Source organism: Carcharhinus amblyrhynchos, chromosome 7 (assembly GCF_965287045.1).
Source record: "Carcharhinus amblyrhynchos chromosome 7, sCarAmb.v2.hapA, whole genome shotgun sequence".
Lineage (NCBI taxonomy): Eukaryota > Metazoa > Chordata > Chondrichthyes > Carcharhiniformes > Carcharhinidae > Carcharhinus > Carcharhinus amblyrhynchos.
The window spans coordinates 102,610,737-102,630,856 of NC_137330.1; the positions used below are offsets into that span (position 1 = coordinate 102,610,737).

Here is a 20,120-nt window from a genome sequence, read left to right on the forward strand (position 1 = left end):
CCCTCATTCATCGGAACTCCAGCATAAACAATCCTAACCTAGTCAACCTCTCCTCATATATCAGTCTTGCCATCCCCGAAACCAGCCTGGTAAACCTTCAGTGCACTCCCTCGAGAGAAAGAACATCCTTACCTAGGAAATCCTTACTCAAAACTGCACACAATACTCTAGATATGGCCTCACCAAGGCCCTATAATTGCAACAACACATCCCTGCTACTGTACACATCCCTGATCCAGTAAAATGAGTCAAAATGTCAAAATCCCACCTAGCCAGGATGGAATCTTAAATTCTGGGAATTTAACAGATCAGAAATGAACACATTGGTATCAGGAACATCGACAATAAAACTGCAGGATTGTCATAACTAATGTCCTTTAAGGAGAAAATATTCCTTCATTACCTGATCTGGCTTACATGGTGACTCCAGACAAATAGCAATGTGATTGATTTTTAACCGCCTTTGAAATGGTCCAGCAAGGACAATTGTGTAGGAATGGCAACAAATACTGGCCTTTTAGCCAATGGCCATATTGTGTGAGTGAATACAAAAGAATTCTCCCAACTATGATGGTTAGCCTACAATATAACCTTACTCTAACTCTTCCATTTTGTTTATCTCCATAAAATTTTAAGTAACCAATTTCACAATTTCTGAACCATTTGGGAGCGTACACTGCAGAGTAATTAAATTGTATCCTGCCGAGTAATTAAAGTGTAGCCAGCCGAGTAATTAAAGTGAACACTGCAGGGTAAACAGAGAAGGGCTCCTAAGCATCTAAACGGAGAGGAGCGTCAGCCAGACATTGTGGGGATTTCCCACCCTGGAGTCTCCAAGGTTGTCCTGCCGCTCCAAATCCCCTCTTTCCCATTGATCTATCAACTCCAGCAGGTCAGGGTGCAGCAATTAGTAGGTTGCCTCCACCTCTGCTGCAGATGTTGGGCTGCAATAATTTAGTGATATGGTAAGGAAAATTAAAACGTTTTGACAGGTGTGTTCATTTGCTGTTAATAATGAGAATTATTCTGAGCATATTTTGCTTTTATCCCTCATCAAATCTCAGGTATTGAATGACTCATCGATGTGACACATTTCCCACATTCATTCAAAGGTACCAAATGATCTCCCACCCTTGCAATTAGCTCCCATCTACTCCCTCAGTTTCATAAAGTAAGACAATGTTAACACAGTCTTTAGTCCCCCATCAGTGACATGAACAAAGGCACTTTGAACAATACAGATGTAAACTTTGCATCTGAGCTCACATTGTGTGACCTCATGAGAATTGTTCATGGAAGGTCAGTGATTATCCTGATAACATTCTATGGATGTTACAATTATTTATCGCAACCTACACTGGAGTCTTTTCACCCAAATGCACTTGGTAATGGTTTTATTTATGACTGTGAGATTTTGATAAAAGTATTATTCATTATTGAGCACCGTAGCTCTTTGTGCCTCCCCGCAGCACTGTTTTGTATCCACTCTTAGGGCTGAACATTACTCCTTTATTAGTTCCCAATCTTCCCATGCATGAGTGATTGAGGTTGGCTCCACTCGGTGATAGTTGAAATGTCCGCGAGGCAGGCATGATTATGTGATGTCAGTGCATAATCCCAATGAATCCATCCAATTATCTATGAGGATCTTACTTTGCTCTTGAATGGTTGCTTAGTGTTGCTTGATGGAATCTATCACAGTGCACCAGTCGATATTACATGACTGTTATATTACATGACTGTGCAATCAGTGTCTTAGGTTTCATAGCAAGGATTGACCTTTGTGAGATGGACAACGTCAAGTATGGAAGTGATGCTCCAGTACATCTTCTGAGCATTCATCAGTATCAATGAAGAGACTAAATTATCATTGACTTCTCTGTCAAAACCGAGGGGGGTCACATCTCTCCCAGATGCCAAGGAAATGCACAATGCAAAATTGCCAGGGTGCGGCCCTATGAGGACAATGCTCACATAACTCGGAGGTTTACACACATGCTGTTGTGTGACAGATCACTGCGTCCTCAGGTCTAGTGACATCCTGGGACTCAGTATCAAGATGTGGCCTCTTTGACTTGATTTGATTTATTATTGTCACATTCATTAGCAGACAGTGAAAAGTATTGTTTTTTGCTCGCTATACAGACAAAGCATACAGTACATAGGGAAGGAAAGTAGAGAGTGCACAATGTAGTGTTACAGTCATAGCTAGAGTGTAGAGAAAGATCAACTTAATGCGAGGCAGCTCCATTCAAAAGTCTGATGACAGCAGGAAAGAAGCTGTTCTTGAGTTGTTGGTACGTGATCTCAGATTTTTGTATCTTTTTCCTGATGGAAGAAGATGGAAGACAATATGTCCAGGCTACATGGGATCCTTCATTATGCTGGCTGCTTTTCCGAGTGGGAAGTGTAGATAGGGTCAATGGATGGGAGGCTAGTTTGCGCAATGAACTGGCCTACATTCACACCCCTTTGTTGTTTGTGGTGTTGGTCAGGGCATGAGTCATTCCAAGCTGCGATACCTGGGGCCAGTTTTCCCAATGCTGGGAATTTTCCCAGCCCCATGCCCACTCCAGCAGGTCTCAGTCAAATTGTTTCATATGTTCCATATCCATGTCATAAAATAATGTAAAATATGGAAAATAAATGTAAAAATATATTGTGTCAACAATCACAACTTGCCCCAACCCATCCCAAAAATAAGCTCTACCTAGAAGAAAAGATCAGTTCAGACCAATATCGCTGGCTAGGCCAGCATTTATTACCCAATGCTAATTGCCCTTGAGAAGGTAGTGGTGAGCTACCTTCTTGAACCTTTGCAGTTCCTGAGGTATAAGTACATCCACTGTGCTCTGAAACTGGAGTAATATATAAGTTTAAAGTTTATTTATTAGTGTCACAAGTAGGCTTACGTTAACTTTGCAATGAAGTTACTGTGAAAATCCCCTAGTCACCACACTCTGGTACCTGTTCATGTACACTGAGGGAGAATTTAGCATGGCCAATGCACCTAATCAGCACGTCTTTCAATCTGTGGGAGGAAACCGGAGCACCCAAAGGAAACCCACACGGACACAGGGAGAATGTGCAGACTCCGCACAGACAGTGGCTCAAGATGGGAATTGAACCCGGGTCCCTGCCTATATTACAGATGGCGCAGATTTAACAGAGACAGAAAGATGAAAGCAGTGGTTCTGCTGGGTTAGAGAGCAAGGTGTTGGATCCTGAGGGAGGTTTACAGTGACTATAGTCATTTCTTCATACTCGAGATTTCAGTTATCTTTACATTAAATGTTCTGTTTAGCAATTTGTTGATTCCATCACAGTGTATGGGGAAAAATTTAAACCCTGAAGTGGAGACTGCAAAAAAAGCTATACTCTTTTCACAAGAACTCAAGATTGGTCTTTTTAAATACAAATAGTATCTAAGCAGATTGAGTATCAGATAATTATTGTATGCATTTAGATGAATCCTAAACTAACATTCAGAATAAACCATTTCAAGATGTGACTCTAATACTCTAGAATGTAGCATTTTCCTGATCTAATGGGGGAGTATAAAGATATTTTGACAATTTTAATGTGCAGTATGCAGATTTATTCTGTATCTTACCCATGGTGTTTCTTTCCTTGGGAGCATGCAACAGGACAATGTAGTGGGAAGTTTCCTCTGCAACTGAGTGGTACGGTAAATGTAAAGGGTGGTAGAGTGCCAAGGGCTCAGGAGAGGGGATGCAGCAGAAAGTGGGCCGGCAATGGACAGGACTGCAGGCCACGAGTGCTGTCACCACATGTCGGCAAACACCAGTTCTGGCACTGGCTGCTGGCTACACAGAAACCACATGCCAGTGGATGCTGTGTGAGCCAAGTGTGCATGCACATCAGCTCCTGGTGCCTGGATCCTTTCCCTCTACATCCACCATTATTAGACCATAAGACATAGGAGCAGAATTAGGCTACTTGGCCCATCAAGTCTGCTTTGCCATTCAATCGTGGCTAATATTTTTCTCACCTCCATTCTCCTGCCTTTTCCTCATAGCCCGTGATCCCCTCATTAATCAAGAACCTAACTATCGCTGTCTTAAAGACACTCAATGACTTCTTTTCCAGTCGAGAATTTATTAGTCATGTTGGTAAGGGTTAGGGTTGGGTCTTATCACACAGTGGATAGTATCCCTGACTCTGAGCCAGAAACTCTGGGTTTCAGTCCCACAGTAAGAAATCTCAAAACACCAGGTTAAAGTCCAACAGGTTGTGAGACTTGTGTTGTGAGACTTCTTACTGTTTATCCCAGTCCAGTGCTGGATCTCCACATTTCAGCCCCACCCCAGGATTTGATGGTCACAGAAGTCATGTTCATAATGTGACCAAACAGGTTAAATATCAACCTGATAATCCATCCCACACACTAACAGCAGGCTGTAGGAGCAGGACAGATTCCTACCCAGCTATGTAAAGGAAAGAATGTTGGAGTCCCTACCATCACTATCCAAAACTCCAACTACAACATGCATACGTACGTACAAAAGTTCATGTTGCCACAGCAACTGGGACTCACTGAGTGTAGTGCAACACATCACCGTGAGAAATACCACACAACTGCACATTTAAATGAACTTTACTATTTTCAAATCTAGTCCTTCATTTTTGCAAGCTTTCCAATATCCATTCCATTTCTCAGGAAACCACTATGTGCCAATTCTCTCCAAGTTTCATGCCTTAACCAGTTGCTTCAGACATATCACTCATGGTGCTGCTTCCTGTACAAACTTCCATGTTTACTCGCACAAGGTGAGTTTCCCTTTCCCTCCAGTACACTCCTTACTTTGATCAATTGATTCCAATCAAAGTTAGAGAGATGTATGGGTCCCCATGGATGTACTGTTTGTCCTGAAATGCTGAATGACCACGATGACTTTTGTATCTCTCAGGCTAGGGAGGGAAATAATTTGGTTACCAATTGTGATTGCATCATGTACGGACATTGGATAAAGGCAGGGATGGATCAGTTTCAGTAATTTTTGTCCAACCTGGATGAATTATGTTGGCTTATGCATTAGAATGGCCATTTTGGCAAGACATCCAATTTGTCAATATCCAAGTTGCATTCCAGCAAAAGTCTCCGCCTTCAGGAGTGAAAGGGAGAACACTGGAACAATATGAAGCTTGCAGAACCCAATCTTCATTAACTGTATAATTTCCAGCAATAAGAAACCCAGATAAGGGCCCAAATTTACCATTTTGATTCTAAGTGCTGAATCTGGGAGTGTTTCGATCCAACTTTTAGACCTGTCCTCAGGCACCCCCATATGCACTCTGCCAGAAAAAATAGCGATTCCGAATTGCGCTGCAGAAGCCTGTGGGTGGAGCTTAACACGCCCGAAACACTGCCGCTCCGATCAGCGCCTTGTGCAGTTAAAATAAATAGAAAAATGCCACTGGAAGCTCTGAACTTAGCTCCTCAGAAGCTGGAGCATCCAGATCAGACCTTTGCAGACTTTTGTACTGAATTGGTATGTGCGAATGCAGTGGTAAAGGGGGAACTGCCGGTAAGTTTGGGCGTCAGCCCATTAAATCAATTTAAATGCATACAGATGCATTTAAATTGCTGGGCATGGTACAGATTGTGGCCATTTTAGGTCCTTGGTAAAGGGAGAACCAGTGGGGAGTTGGCCACGGATCGTGCCACTCACTTCACGCCCGAAAGTGGGAGGGGGCAAATTAATAGTAAAATTGGGCCCTAAGAACATGAGCAAAATAAAGACTTTGCTGGATAATCTCACTGAGTTTACTGCTACCTTTTGAGCTGTAACGTATAGCAGAGACACAGCTTAGAATCATAAAAGCCCTACAGTGCAGAAGGAGGCCATTGGAGGAAACCCACACAGACATGGGGAGAATGTGCAGTCTCCACACAGAGATCCGAGGCTGGAATTGAGCCCAGGTCCCTGGTACTGTGAGATAGCAGTGCTAACCACTGTGCCACCTTGCCACTTGTTTGCTAGTTTTCTTAACTTTTCTCCTGCCACTGCCACTGGAATTTTACCCATGGCAAGAGTGACCTAGACCAACTGTGCAGCCCAGCAACCTTCATTGGTAGAGCTAGTGGTTGGGGGCAGGGGAGTGGTTGATACTGCCTTTACAGGCCTCGTGTGTCCATTGGAGCCTACCTGTCCCAGGCCTTGCAACCCCCTCCCCCACTGACCTTGTCCATCCCTACACCCCCTCCCCACCACACTAGCTGGATCCTGCTGGGGAAGAGACTTGTGACAATTTGTGGAGGAGGAGTGGTGCAGTTGTCAGGACCCCCAAGTTTGGAAGCCCTGATCTACACTGTGAGATCAAGAGAGGAGGGGGTGAGGAGGAGAGACCTGTGAGAGTGAAACAGAAGCTCTACAACCCTACAAGGTATCTGTACTCCTCTAATTCTGACCTCTTGTGTATTCCCAATTTTATTAGCTCCACCATTGGTGGCCGTGCCTTCATTTGGTTAGGCCCCAAGCTCTGGAATTCCCTCCATATATCTCTCTACTTTGCTTTCCCACTTGAACACAGTCCTTAAAATCAACCTCTTTGATGAAACTTTCAGACATCTGACCTAATTTCTCCTTATGTGACTTGGTGTCATATTTTGTTTTCTAATGCTCCTGTGTAGTGCCTTGGGGCACTTCATTTCAATAAATGCTCTTTATAAAATAAGTTATTATTGTTGCAACTTGCTATTATATTTTGTTTATTCTGACAAGCAAAAAGTCTTTCAATATTTTGTTCAAGATCATGATTATTAGATATTGCAATATAGAAGTCAATATTTAGCATTCATGGTCTAGCCTATTCTGCAAACAGCATGATATGGTTTCATTGTGTGAATGCCTGTAACTTCACTTCTTTTCAACAGCTGATAGGCTGGACTTCTCTGGAAAAACCAGGTGGAAGATGTCTCTTGCCGCATTTATCAAATCTGGCTCCCTTTATTAAATAATGGGTTCCAGTTTCATTCCTAATCAAGTACTCTGGCTAATAACTGTCACCTGCACTCTTATTTTTACTGGCAAACTCATACAAGGAGAAAGGCAGCATCATTAATAAAAGTTATTCAAGGAGATTGAGTGTGATTAAAAAGAGCGTGAGGTCAAAGCTCCCAGATTACCAGAAATTACACAAAATGAGGTGCTTTAGAGAACATGTGCCTTTCAGGGATGGGGTAGGGAGGTGGGGGGTGGTAGCAGGGAGGGAATCTCCAGGAAAATGTAGCCTAGGGTTTGATATGATTATAAGTTAGCTAAAATTACATCCATTGCATTTACTATTGGCTTCATAAGAACATAAGGAATAGGGACCTGAGTAGATCATTCGGGCTGTTGAGCCTTATCTGTCATCAGTATGATTATTACTCACTCTTGACATCAATTCCATTTTCCCACCCAATCCCCCCCTATCCCTTGCTTTTCTAGAGTCATAAAGCTCAGCTTGTCTTAGATTTGTATACAATCAATGACTGAGCTTCCACGACCCACTGGGGTTTACAAGCTGAACTGACCAGGTGGTTAGTTTCGGCTGCAGATCTGCCATTAATATCGGACACAGCTCCCCTATAGAGCATTTGGTGAAGCAGCACATCACTCTGACACAGAAGTCCTCACTTAGCTTTTCACAGGAAATGTGATTTCTGCAAATTCCTTAGGCAGTGTTGCATCTTGTAGAGCAATGCCTCTTCAAATGCTGCTTCATCATCTTATCCTCCAACCTAAACCACTGGGCTTTCTGTTCTGAGAAAAGATAGCTAAAGTAAAGTTTATTTATTGGTCACAAGTAGGCTTACATTCACATTGCAATGATGTTACCGTGAAAATCCCCTAGTCCCCACACTCAGGCACCTGTTTGGGTAGACTGAGGGAGAAGTTAGCATGGACAATGCACCTAACTTGCACATCTTTGGACTGTGGAGGAAACCAAAGCACCCAGAGGAAACCCACGCAGACTCAGGGAGATCATGCAGACTCTGCACAGACAGTTAACAAAGCCGGGAGTCAAACGCAGGTCTCTGGGTTCACATTGCCAGGCAGCTGCTAGTGAGAGAAACTTGTAAATTGTTTAAGCTGATATTTGTTCTCCATCAAATCATGGTGCTGGTTAAACAAGGTAGTTGCTGGTTAAACACGATAGTTGCTGGTTAAACACGGTAGTGTGTTTGGAATCACGATTCAAAAACCTACTGGCTTCTTTCTGGATGTCAACATTCCTGCTTCCTCCCCTGCACTCCGCCACTGGCTTGCAGTTGGCTGTCCATCTGTTGACCCAGACTGATTAAGCCCAGGCTGAGATGGTGCAGTCTGAGGCAGGGCGATCACTGCCCAAAGTTTTGCAAGGGCATCACAGGAGAATATCGGAATTGCCACCTCCAGATTCTCAGCAGCCATTCACCAAACATGAGGCTGCTTAGGATGAACTTCCAACAATTCTCCACCTCTCTACTCATTTTCATCCTTCTAAACTCCTTAAAATCTCTTCAAACGCAATGTTTTCAGTCAACCTCCAGCACCAAGCCAACAGTGACAGTCAATCTGGCTGTAAGAGGCAATCGCAATTTTCACCAGTGATTTCTTTACTTCTATTCAGTGGTTGCTGATAGGAGGGGTTGCTGTTAAGAGGGATGGCACAGTGATTAGCGCCGCTGCCTCACAGCATGAGGGACCTGGTATCAATTCCCAGCTTGGGTCACTGTCTGTGTGGAACCTGCACACTCTCCCCTATGTCTGTGTGGGTTTCCTCTGACTGCTCCAGTTTCCTCCCACAGTTTGAAAGACGTGCTGGTTAGGTGCATTGTCCATGATAAATTCTCCCTCAGTGTACTCAAATAGGCACCGGAGTGTGGTGGCTAGGGGATTTTCACAGTAACTTCAATGCAGTGTTAATGTAAGGCTACTTGTGACTAATAAATAAACTTTTAGTTGCAGTGGTTGTGAGCAAAATGTCATGCAGTCTTTTCAATGAGCATTAGGAGCCAATTTAATTGCTAATTGGAGGCTTAATCATCCTCGGGGAGCCTTTTGTAGCACATACAAAGAACAAAGAAAATTACAACACAGGAACAGGCCATTCAGCCCTCCAAACCTGCACCAACTATGCTGTTCAACTGAACTAAAACTCCCTACCCTTCCAGGAACCATACACCTCTATTCCCATCCTATTCATGAATTTGTCAAGATGCCTCTTAAAAGTCACTATCATGTCTGCTTCCACTACCTCCCCCGGCAGTGAGTTCCAGGCACCCACCACTGCCTGTGTAAAAAACTTGCCTTGTACATCTCCTTTAAACCTTGGCCCTTCCACCTTAAACCTATGCCCCCTAGTAATTGACCCTTCCACCCTGCTTAAACTTCCACATGCTTAAACTCCTTTACCAAGGTGGCATCTTGTGCTTTTATTAACCAGGCAGTGTTGTTCAAGACCAAAGCATGCCCACCTTGGAAACTCTGTAATATCCAAGCTAGCAGCACTACAGGGGGAAAATAGATCCTTAATACTTTATATAAATCTGAACATATTTGCTACTTTAACTCATGCCATGCATTTTGCAAGTCACTGATGTATTGTGGGCATTCATGACAATGTATATGTGTTAATATTTTTATAATGCCAATAATGAAATCATTCTGTTGCAATAAATGTCTTGCTAACTGCTTCGTTACAGCTTCATATTTTGAAATTAATCTTAAACATATGCACAGACTTCTTGCTGGATATGAACTTTTGAACCATGCAGCCTAATATCTACTGCCAATCAAGAACACATCTGTTCTGTAATTGTATTTAATAAATATGAATTAGTAGCTTTTAGCTTGGCTTATGCAGTCTGGCATTATGATAGTTCAGAGATCTGGAGCAGTTGAAATGCAGGCCATATTATTTATTTTCTATTCCTGGTGCATGTCCCAATATAGAAAAGTCCATTGTTTGCTCTGTGATGATGCTGTCACGTGAGATCAAGCAGAAAGTTACCAATGGAAGCTGATTTTTGCAGTGTGGTGGAGCCAGATTCAATCGTGGCTTTAAAAGTGAATTGGAACATTATCTGAAGACAAAAGAAACGCAGAGCTACAGGGAAAAGGTGGGACAATGAAACTTGATAAGTTACTTTTATAGGAGTGCTGGCACAAATACAAAAGGCTGAATGGCCTCCTGTGCTATGATAGTATGACGTTATGATTCTATAAGAATTAAAAATGATCTCCCCTCTATCATAAGGTCAAAATGGGGATGTTTGCTGATATTGTGCAATGCTGTAGTATTAACTCCTCAGATTCTGGCTGCCTCTGCTTAACATTCAACAGCATTACGATTGCTTCATTTTATTCATTCATGGGACATGTATGTTGCTGGCTGGCCAGCATTTATTACCCATCTTTAGTTACCCTTGGAGGGCACTTGTGAGTCAACCACATTGCTGTGGCTCTGGAGTCACATCTTGGCCAGACCAGGTAAGGGCAACAAATTTCCTTCCCTAAAGGACATTATTAAACCAGATGGGTTTTTCTGACAATCGGCAATGGTTTCATGGTCATCAGTAGATTCTTAATTCTAGATTTTTAATAATTGAATTCAAATTCCACCATCTGCCATGGTCCCCAGAACATTAGCTGAGTTTCTGGATTAATAGTCTAGCGATAATACTACTAGGCCAATGCCTCCCCCATCATCTACATCTTGATTAACATTGATCAGAAATGTAACTGAATCAACCACATAAATACTTTGGCTATAAGAGCAGGTCAGAGGTGGGTATTTTGCAGTGAGTTACCTCCTGATTTCCCACCATTTACAAGGCATGTGTTAGGAGTGTGATGAAATATTCTCACCTTGCCTGGATGAGTGCAACTCCAATAATACTCAAGAACTTGACAGCATCTCAGATAAAACAACCCCCATTGATTGGCACCCCATCCACAAATGTTCACTATCTCCACCACTGAAGCACAGCGGTAGCAGTGTATAAGATATACCGCAAGAACTCACCAAGACTCCTTAGATAATGCCTTCCAAATCCACAAGCACAACTACCTTGAAGAACAAGGTCAGCATTTTCATGCAGCCTGCCCCCACAGCCTTCTCTGTCTTGCAGATCAAAATTATCTCTAATCACAAGCAAGACTACCTCTTGTTTTTCTAAACTCCATTGAGTACAGGCCCAACATCCTCAACCTTTCCTTGGGGGAAATAAAGAAACATAGAAAATAGGAGCAGGAGAAGGCCCTTTGAGCCTGCTCCACCATTCATTATAATCATGACTGATAATCCAACTCAAGAGCCTGATCCCATCTTCCCCCATATCCCTTTATCTCCTTTGCTCCAAGTGCTATATCTGATTGCTTCTTGAAAACATACAGGCTGGAATTTTACTGCCCTGCCTGCCATGGTAATTGGAGTGGGCGAGGGGCGGAAAATGGAAAGGATCTGTTGACCTCGAGCAGGATTTTACAGTTTTGGGATGAGCTAGGCTGTAAAATCCCACAATGTTTTGGCCTCAACTATTTTCTGTGGTAGTGAATTCCATAGGCTGCCCACTGCCTGAGTGAAGAAATTTCTCCGCATCTCTGCCCTAAATGGTCGACCCTGTATCCTCAGACTATAACCCCTGGTTCTGGACACTCCCACCAACGGGGACATCTTTCCTGTATCTACCCTCTCTGGTCCTGTTAGAATTTTATAGGTTTCTATGAGATCTCCCTTCATTTTTCTGAACTGCTGCAAATACAATGCTAACAAACTCAACCTCATACATCAGTCCCACCATTCCAGGAATCAGCCTCGCAAACCTTTTCTGCACTCCCTCTAGAGCAAGAACATCCTTCCTTAGATAAGGAGACCAAAACTGCACACAATATTTCTCACCAAGGCCCAGTATAATTGCAGCAAGACATCCCTGCTCTTGCACTTGAATCCTTTCGCTATGAAAGCCAATATACATTTGCCTTTTTTTTAAACTGCCTGCTGCACCTGCATGCTTACCTGCAGTGACTGGTATACAAGGACACCCAGGTGCCACTGCACTTTCCTCTCACCTAATTTGTAGCTATTCAGATAGTAACCTACCTTCCTCTTTTTGCTACCAAATTATACTGCATCTGCCATTCATTTGCCAACTCACTTAACTTGTTCAAATCACGCTGAAGCATCTCTGCATCCACCTCACAGCTCACTCTCCCACCCAGCTTTGTGTCATCTGTACAACAATTGCTTTATCCCAAAAATCAACTTTATGAACCTTCTCTGATTGTTTTCAGTGCAAGTATGTACCCCTCTTTGGTAAGGTGATCTAAACTGTATGCAGTACTGTGAGTGTGATCTCATCAATAATGCCCTTTACAGTTATAGCAATACTTCCTTATTTCTAAGCTTCATCTCCCTTGCAATAAAGACCAATATTCTATTTACCTTCACTTATGCAGTGTACCTGCATGTTAACTTTTTGGAACTGAGGCCACCCAGATCCCTCTCTTTTACAGCATTTTGCAATCTCTCTCCATTGAAATAACGACCACAGTTCTTCGGCTGTTCACACCAACAGTCTTCTCTGATTCTGCCAGTGGTGCACCCCTGTTGTGGGTTTCCTGGCGACATGGGGTGGCTTCAATGGGAATTTTCATTGACAGTGGCGGGGCCAGAGGATTCCGCTACCAGCGAACATCGCACGTCTGAGGAAAGTGCTGAGGAGAGGCCAGAGAATCTCACCCATTATTTTGCTTTTCTATTCGTCCCACTGAAGTGGGCAACTTCACAACTGTCCACATTGTACATCATCTACCAAATTTCTGCCCATTCCCTTAACCTATCCATGTCCATTTGCAGCCTCTTTGTATCGTTATAACTTACTTTCCTGTCTATATTCGTATCAGCAGTACCCTTGGCTACAAGAGATTCATCCAAGCCATTTACATAGTCTATAAATTATTGAGGGCACAACATTGATCCCTGTGGCACTTCGCTACTCACAGTTTGCCAATCGGAATTTTTTTTCTGTTTGTTAGCCAGTTCTCAATATCTTACCCTCATGAGTTGTCAGTTTTGGTGGAAGATCATCAGCCTGAAATGTTAACCCTGTTTCTCGCCATAGGTACTACCTGACCTGCTGAGTATTTCCAGCAATTTTCTTTTCAGATTTGTTCCTAACAGCCAGACAGAATTACAGCCCGCTCAATGGGTGGGAGCAGAAGTTAGTATCAGAAGACTGCAGCTGGAGGTGCATGGGAACAGTCCCTGGTAGTCAGTCTTGGGAAAGAAAGAGCTCACGCCTGAAATGGAGGTGGGAGTGTGCCTGGGAGATCTGGACTGCATTTATGGTTGGGGAAATAGGGGATTTCCTTGTGAGGCTTTGGGTGTGTGCGGGTCTGGGAAATACAAGGCCGTGGAGAACCCTCCGCCCACAAAGGCTGAAAATTTTTCAAAGTGGTAAAATGTACCTCAGCCTTTTCTGCCCAGCCAACCCCTCCTGTCCTGCTCGGTAAAAGGCAGACTAGGGCCCCCTTGTGGTGGCAGTAAAAATAATTGTGACGTTGATGTCCATTGAAACTTAAGTAGACCCCTGTAGCTTTCAGTGGAAGCCTTGGTCATGCCTGAAGCACCCCCACGAATATTGTGATGAGTAATATTGAGGTTAGGGTGGGCAGCTTTGTTCAATGCTGATATTTTAATGCTTGCTTACACCTCCTTCGCTGGGTATGCGAGGAAGTGATTGGAGAGATGATTGAAATAAATGACTCTGGCAGGTACGAGGGTTTGATAAAAGGGTTCAAGAGGAAAGAGTTAAAGATAGTGATGGGAATAAGCTGATGGTGGGGAGATTTAGTGGAAAGGCAAATGGTCAGGAGTCTCAATTGAATTAAGGAGTGCAGATGGGAAGTCCCCAAAGCCCTTTTCCATTCTAGTGGGGAGGTTAAAATTGAGACTTCTTTTCTTTGTTTTTTTTTGGTGTCTTTTTCTTTTATTTTGGGCAAGGGATTGTTGCTATCATGGTACAATGTGTCAGAGAAGGGAACCATCGATGGTCGTGCCTGGGAAGAGTTGGCACAGCGTTCAGCACTTCTCTTTGGACTTCTTCCCATAATCACCTGTACTTCCCATCTGCACTCCTTAGTTCAGCTGAGTCTCCCAACCATTTGCCTTCCCACTAAATCTCCCCACCATCAGCTTGTTTCCATTACTATCTCTAACTCTTTCCTCTTGAACTATATATACCCTTTTATCAAATCCTTGCACTTGCCAGAGTCATTTATTTCAATCATCTCTCCAATCACTTCCTCGCATACCCAGCAGGAGCAGGTAGCTAAAAGCCAGAATGATTTTAATTAGATATGGAAAACTATAACTCCATCAACTTGAATTGTACATGGATAAAAACACTATAGTTTGATTAAGTCAATGTGCACTTCAGGTTGTTAATGTGCGCTGTCACTTTCATTGAAGGTTTAATGTTTGAGAGAATGCTGTTACAATTGTATTAAGAATTTATTTTACATTGAACACTTGTAGTTCTATGATAATTATTATAAATTATTCTATTTATATACAGTTACGGAGTCATACAGCAAAAAAGCCCTTTGGCCCATCAAGTCTGCACCGACAATAACTATCACTAATGTTACACTAATCGCATTTTCCAGCGCTTCTTCCATATCCTTGAATGTTATGATATTTCAAGTGCTCATCCAAATACTTTCTAAAGGTTGTAAGGTTTCTAGCTTCCACTACGTTCGCAGGCAGTGCATTCCAGATTCCCACCACCCTCTGAGTGATTTTTCTCAAATCCCCTCTGCATCTCCTCCCTCTCACCCTAAAACTCATAATTGACCCCTCAACCAAGAGGAACAGCTGCTACCTATTCACCCAGACCATATCCCTGATAATCTTATACACCTCAACCATGTCCACCTTCAGCCTTCTCAGCTACAAAGAAAACAATCCAAGCCTATCCACTCTCTCCTAATAACTCAAATGCTCCATCCCAGGCAACATCCTGGCGAATCTTCTCTGTACCCCCTCTAGTGCAATCACATTCTCCCTATAGGAAGGTGACCAGAGCAGCACACTGTACTCCAGCTGTGGTCTAACCAAAGTTCTGTATAGCTCCAACACCACCTCCTTGATCTTATATTCTATACCACAACTGATTAAAGCCAAGTGTCACATATGCCTTCTTAACTACTCTATTCACCTACTTTGCTGCCTTCAGGAATCTCTGAATAAGTACCCAAAGATCCATCTGTTCTTCTGAGCTTCCTGCCATTCATTAAATACTGCCTTGTCTTTTTACTTCTTCCTAAATGCTTTACCTCACACTTATCAGGGTTAAATACCATCTGCTACTGCTCTGATTATCTGACCAACCCATTTATATAGGTGACACAGCAGTACAATGGTTAGCATTGCTGCCTCACAGCTCCAAGATCTGGGTTCAATTCTGGTCTTGGGTGCCTGTCTGTGTGGAGTGTGCACATTCTCCCTATGTCTGTGTGGCTTTCCGCCCACTGTCCAAAAATGTGCAGGCTAAGTGGATTGGCCATGCTAAATTGCCTCCTTAAGTGTCCCAAGATGTCTTGGTTCAATGGATTAGCCATGGTAAATGTGTGGGGTTGCAAGGATGGAACAGTGGGGAGGGAGGGCCTGGGTGGGTGCTCTGTCAGACTTGATGGGTTAAATGGCTTCTTCTGCACTATAGGGATTCTATGATTCTATATTATCTTCCTGTTACCTACAACCTTCTCCTTCACCATAAACCACTATACAAATCATGTATATAATATATAATCTATTACACATACATAACAAATAAAGATTTTTATTTATTAGTCATAAGGCTTACATTAACACTGCAGTGAGGTTACTGTGAAATTCCCCTACTCGCCATGCTTCAGCACCTATTCAGGTCAATGCACCTAACCAGCACATCTTTGCAGGCTGTGGGAGGAAACCAGAGCACCCAGAGAAAATCCATGCAGGCACGGGGAAAATGTGCAAACTCCACACAGACAGTGACCTGGGAATTGAAGTGGGTATGCAGGGATTGGACTGGCGTAAACACAGTAAAAAGTCTGACAACACCAGGTTTTAGTCCAACCTATTTATTTAGTGGGTGAGTATATTATCAAATAAATAGGTTGGACTAAAACCTGGTGTTGTCAGACTTTTTACTGGGAATTGAATCCAGATCCCTGGCGCTGTGAGGCAGTAGTGCTAACCACTGTGCCACCGTGCTGCCCTAAATGCGCTTGGGTAAATTAATAACACAGTAAATGAACAGTGTTAAAATCAATTTGTTTGTTCATATCTTAATTGATTGAATTGTAATCATCAACCTAAGTTTCAGACGTACACTTGTACAAATATAACTGTTTTGAGATTAATTCCACAATTCGCCACTAGATAGAGCTCTCTGTGCATGTTTTCAATGGAACTATGTATCAGTCAAACATCAACTTAATAACTTGGATTTTACATCGAACAGTGAATGGTGCTAGCCCTCTGCTCAAAAGGATTTGGCAGGTTCCGTGGTGTCAGTTTCTTATATATAACATCAACTTAATTTGGTGCCAGCTATAGGAGTTCACTGGTGACCAAGAAATTAGTGAAGACATCAAACAACAATCAGATTGTCGAATTCTCACAGGCAGCAAACAAGGTAATTAAAAAGCACTGATTATCATTTGTGTTTCAATAAATTTACAGAGAGTGAAATGAGGATTGGGACATACAGATGGGATTAAGGTAAGGAGCTGAAAAATAAGCAGCTGTAAAATAAAGATTGTGCCTTATTACTTTAATAATCTGTGGAGTTTTTATCATGGAATGAAGGGAATGATACTCCAGACTTCTGAAGTTCATTTTTCAGGGCCAGAGAGGTTATACAACCATAACCATCATGTGGTATGAGACAAAAACTCAGTTACACCTCATTCACCAAGACTTAATACTTCAATACCTTCTACAGTGAGAATAGTGCATAAAAAGTGGAATTTCAAGTGAAATCAGTGATTTCTATTGATTCTATCTGTGAAGATGGATGTAGTGGTGTTGTGATATTGTCACTGGATTAGTAATCCAGAGATGCAGGGAATGCCTGGGGACCTGGATTTGAATCCCAGTGTGGCAGATGGTGACATCTGAATTCAACAAAAATCTGGAAGTAGAAGTCTAATGATGACCATGAAACCATCAACTTGAAAACCCATCTGGTTCACTAATGTCATTTAGGAAAGGAAATCTGTCATCCTTACCTAAGGATGTCACATGTTCATTACCTAAGGATATGTGACATCCTTAGGTCACATGTCTGGCCTACGTGTGACTCCAAATCCACAACAACGTGGTTGACTTTTAACTGCCCTCAGGGATAGACAAAGCCAGTCCAGCCAGCGATGCTTTCCACATTTCACAGTGTCTGTGTAGGTGCCCAGAAGGTGCTGTCAGTTTCATGGAGCATTCACCATCATTGCCACAGCAAATTCTGGGCCGTTTGTTAATCAAGGTTGATTGAGATCACAAAATCACATATTTGTCGGCTGATTGCTTTGTAATTACTTACTGTACATTGATAGGTGCATTAAGTGATTTTTATATCTAGAAGCAGGATTACAGCAAACGAATAGTGACTTTCAATAATAAAGAAAATATAGCTTGCTGTAAACACTCAAATTATCTCTAGTCGAGCACACGGTATTTTAACAGATGCAAATCATGAGCGTACCTACCACCTCTCAAGCTGATTATTAAAATTGTTTTAAAGCAGTGTAACATGAAACACTAAGGCAGCTCATATAAACAATCCATAGAGCATCAAAAATATAATTAGATCCCTGTTAGGTCTCATTATGCTGCATATCATTGCTGAGACAGCTGACTGGTAAGTTTTTACCAAGGTTTTTACCAAGGTGCTGCTTTTGAGATAACCTGCAGGTGACCCTTGTTGAGATGTCCCCTGTTGGCCCCTTAACTCCTGAATAACAATGCCCAGCCTTGGTATCCCTAATATCACTACCTCTCTCCTTCCCCCCTTCTCCCACATCCTGCTCAGTTCCTTGGAATACCAACAGTACGTATTTTGTCATTGTGCCATCCCTTTGAAAATACTATATGCATTAATTTCATAGAATCCCCAAGTGCAGAAGGAGGCCATTTGGCCCATTGGTTCTGCACCGAACCACAATCCCACCCAGCCCCCATCCCCACAAGCACACATTTTTATCATTTAAATAGTTTAATGGAAGACGAATAGAGACATCAGGCTGAGAAACTGATGAGCAACCCTGAAGTGACTGTAATTCAAACAGACGTGTGTGCTGGAATTCTACCATCCCGCTCACCAAGTAAGCGGAGCAGGCAACGGCGGACAACAGAAATGTCCATTGATCTCTGGTGGGAATTTGTGGTCTCGCTCGAGCGAGGCCTTCTTTTGTTAGAAAGTGCTTTTATTTTAAAGCCTCCTTCCAAAAAAATTGCATTGTTTTAATTTGTGAACAGAATTTTTTGAAGTTTTTTTATTGCACCCATTATGATGGTGCAATATGTAAGCCTGTCGGATTTCTGTAATATTTTGCTAACGTGCTCGAAGATATTATCTCCCTGTTCCAAAGATAATGTGCAGCTACTGGGGCCAAATAGTGTATGCCGACACAGATAGAAGCATTCTACCTTCACTGAGAGAATGATTTATTTAAAGATAGAGACAGATTTAAAGTGTCCAAAACAGATTACTTGTTTGCTGATGGAACTGCAGACAGATTGATACTGATACTGATCTTGACAGCACCTTAGTTAGGCCGCATTTGGAGTATTGCGTGCAGTTCTGGTCCCCACACTATCAGAAGGACATGGGAGCTTTAGAGAGAGTGCAGAGGAGGTTCACCAGGATGTTGCCTGGTCTCGATGGTGTTGATCACAAGGAAAGGTTTAATAAACTAGGATTGTTTCCACTGGAAAGATGGAAGCATGTGTAGAGTTTGCAGGTTCTCCCTGTGTCTGCGTGGGTTCCCTCCGGGTACTCCAGCTTCCTCCCGTAATCCAAAAGATATGCTTGTTAGGTGCTTTTGCCATGCTAAATTCTCCCTTAGTGTACCCGAACAGGCACTGGGGTGTGTCAACTAGGCGATTTTCACAGTAACTTAATTGCAGTGTTAGTGTAAGCCTATTTTGGCAATAAATTAACTTAAACCAGCTTAGACTGAGGGAAGGCCTGAAAAGGCCTACAAATTTATGAGGGGCATAGACAAGGTGGATAGTCAGTGGCTTTTTCCCAGGGTGGGAGTGTCAATTAAAAGGTGAGAGGGAGAAAGTTTAAGGGAGATGTGCAGGGTTAGTTTTTCACGCAGAGAGTGGTGGGTTCCATGGAAGGCACTGCCAGAGGTGGTGGAAGCAGGCATATTAGCAACATTTCAGAGGCATCTGGGTGGGTACATGAACAGGGAGGGAATAGAGGGATATGGACCGAGTAAGGGCAGAAGGTTTGTTTCTTAGTTTAGTTGGGGCATCATGATCAGCACGGGCTTGGAGGGCTGAAGGGCCTATTCCAGTGCCTGTATCTCTGTTCTTATTCTTTATTCAATCCCAATAAAACCACATTAAATTCTGTCACTGCTTTTAAATGGTCAGAGCAGTTTATTTTTAATGGAATAACTTTATATTTGTTGCAAATTTGCATAAATTATTTTGAGAATGTTTAATCCCATACCTGATATCAGCTCTCCACCGTGCCCTTGCTTCAGACATGAAAAGACTGCTTTTTGCTGATAGGCGCAATCAATGCATGCTTGCACAGCCTGCTGCAGGACCATGGAAGCTCTGGCAGGTCCAAAGTGATCTGGTAGATGCTGCAACTTCTTTTTATCAAGATGTGGTCCGGCACAGGCATGCTTGTTGACGTATATGCAAACTGCAATAAAGAAAGTTCAGACATATCAAGGATGTGCGGCAACTTATAATAATACAACAGTTAGCTTAAATAAAACTGCAACTTTGGAATTTCTCTTGAATCAAATGCTTCCAACTCTCTCAGCAATGAGCATGTATAGCAGAATCTTTAACCTCTGGCATCAGAGGGGAATTAACATTCTAAATTCTCCTGGATATCC

General features: G+C 42.6%; 1 protein-coding gene across 1 annotated transcript in view; it reads right to left on the reverse strand.

The window, feature by feature from the left end:
* Positions 1-20,120, reverse strand: part of scml4 (Scm polycomb group protein like 4) — a 124,464-nt gene that overhangs the window by 40,853 nt on the left and 63,491 nt on the right. Inside the window, exon 4 of the mRNA XM_080192859.1 lies at positions 19,721-19,921. Within this exon, the coding sequence (XP_080048985.1) occupies positions 19,721-19,921 (201 nt within the window). The remainder of the gene's footprint in view (positions 1-19,720; positions 19,922-20,120) is intronic.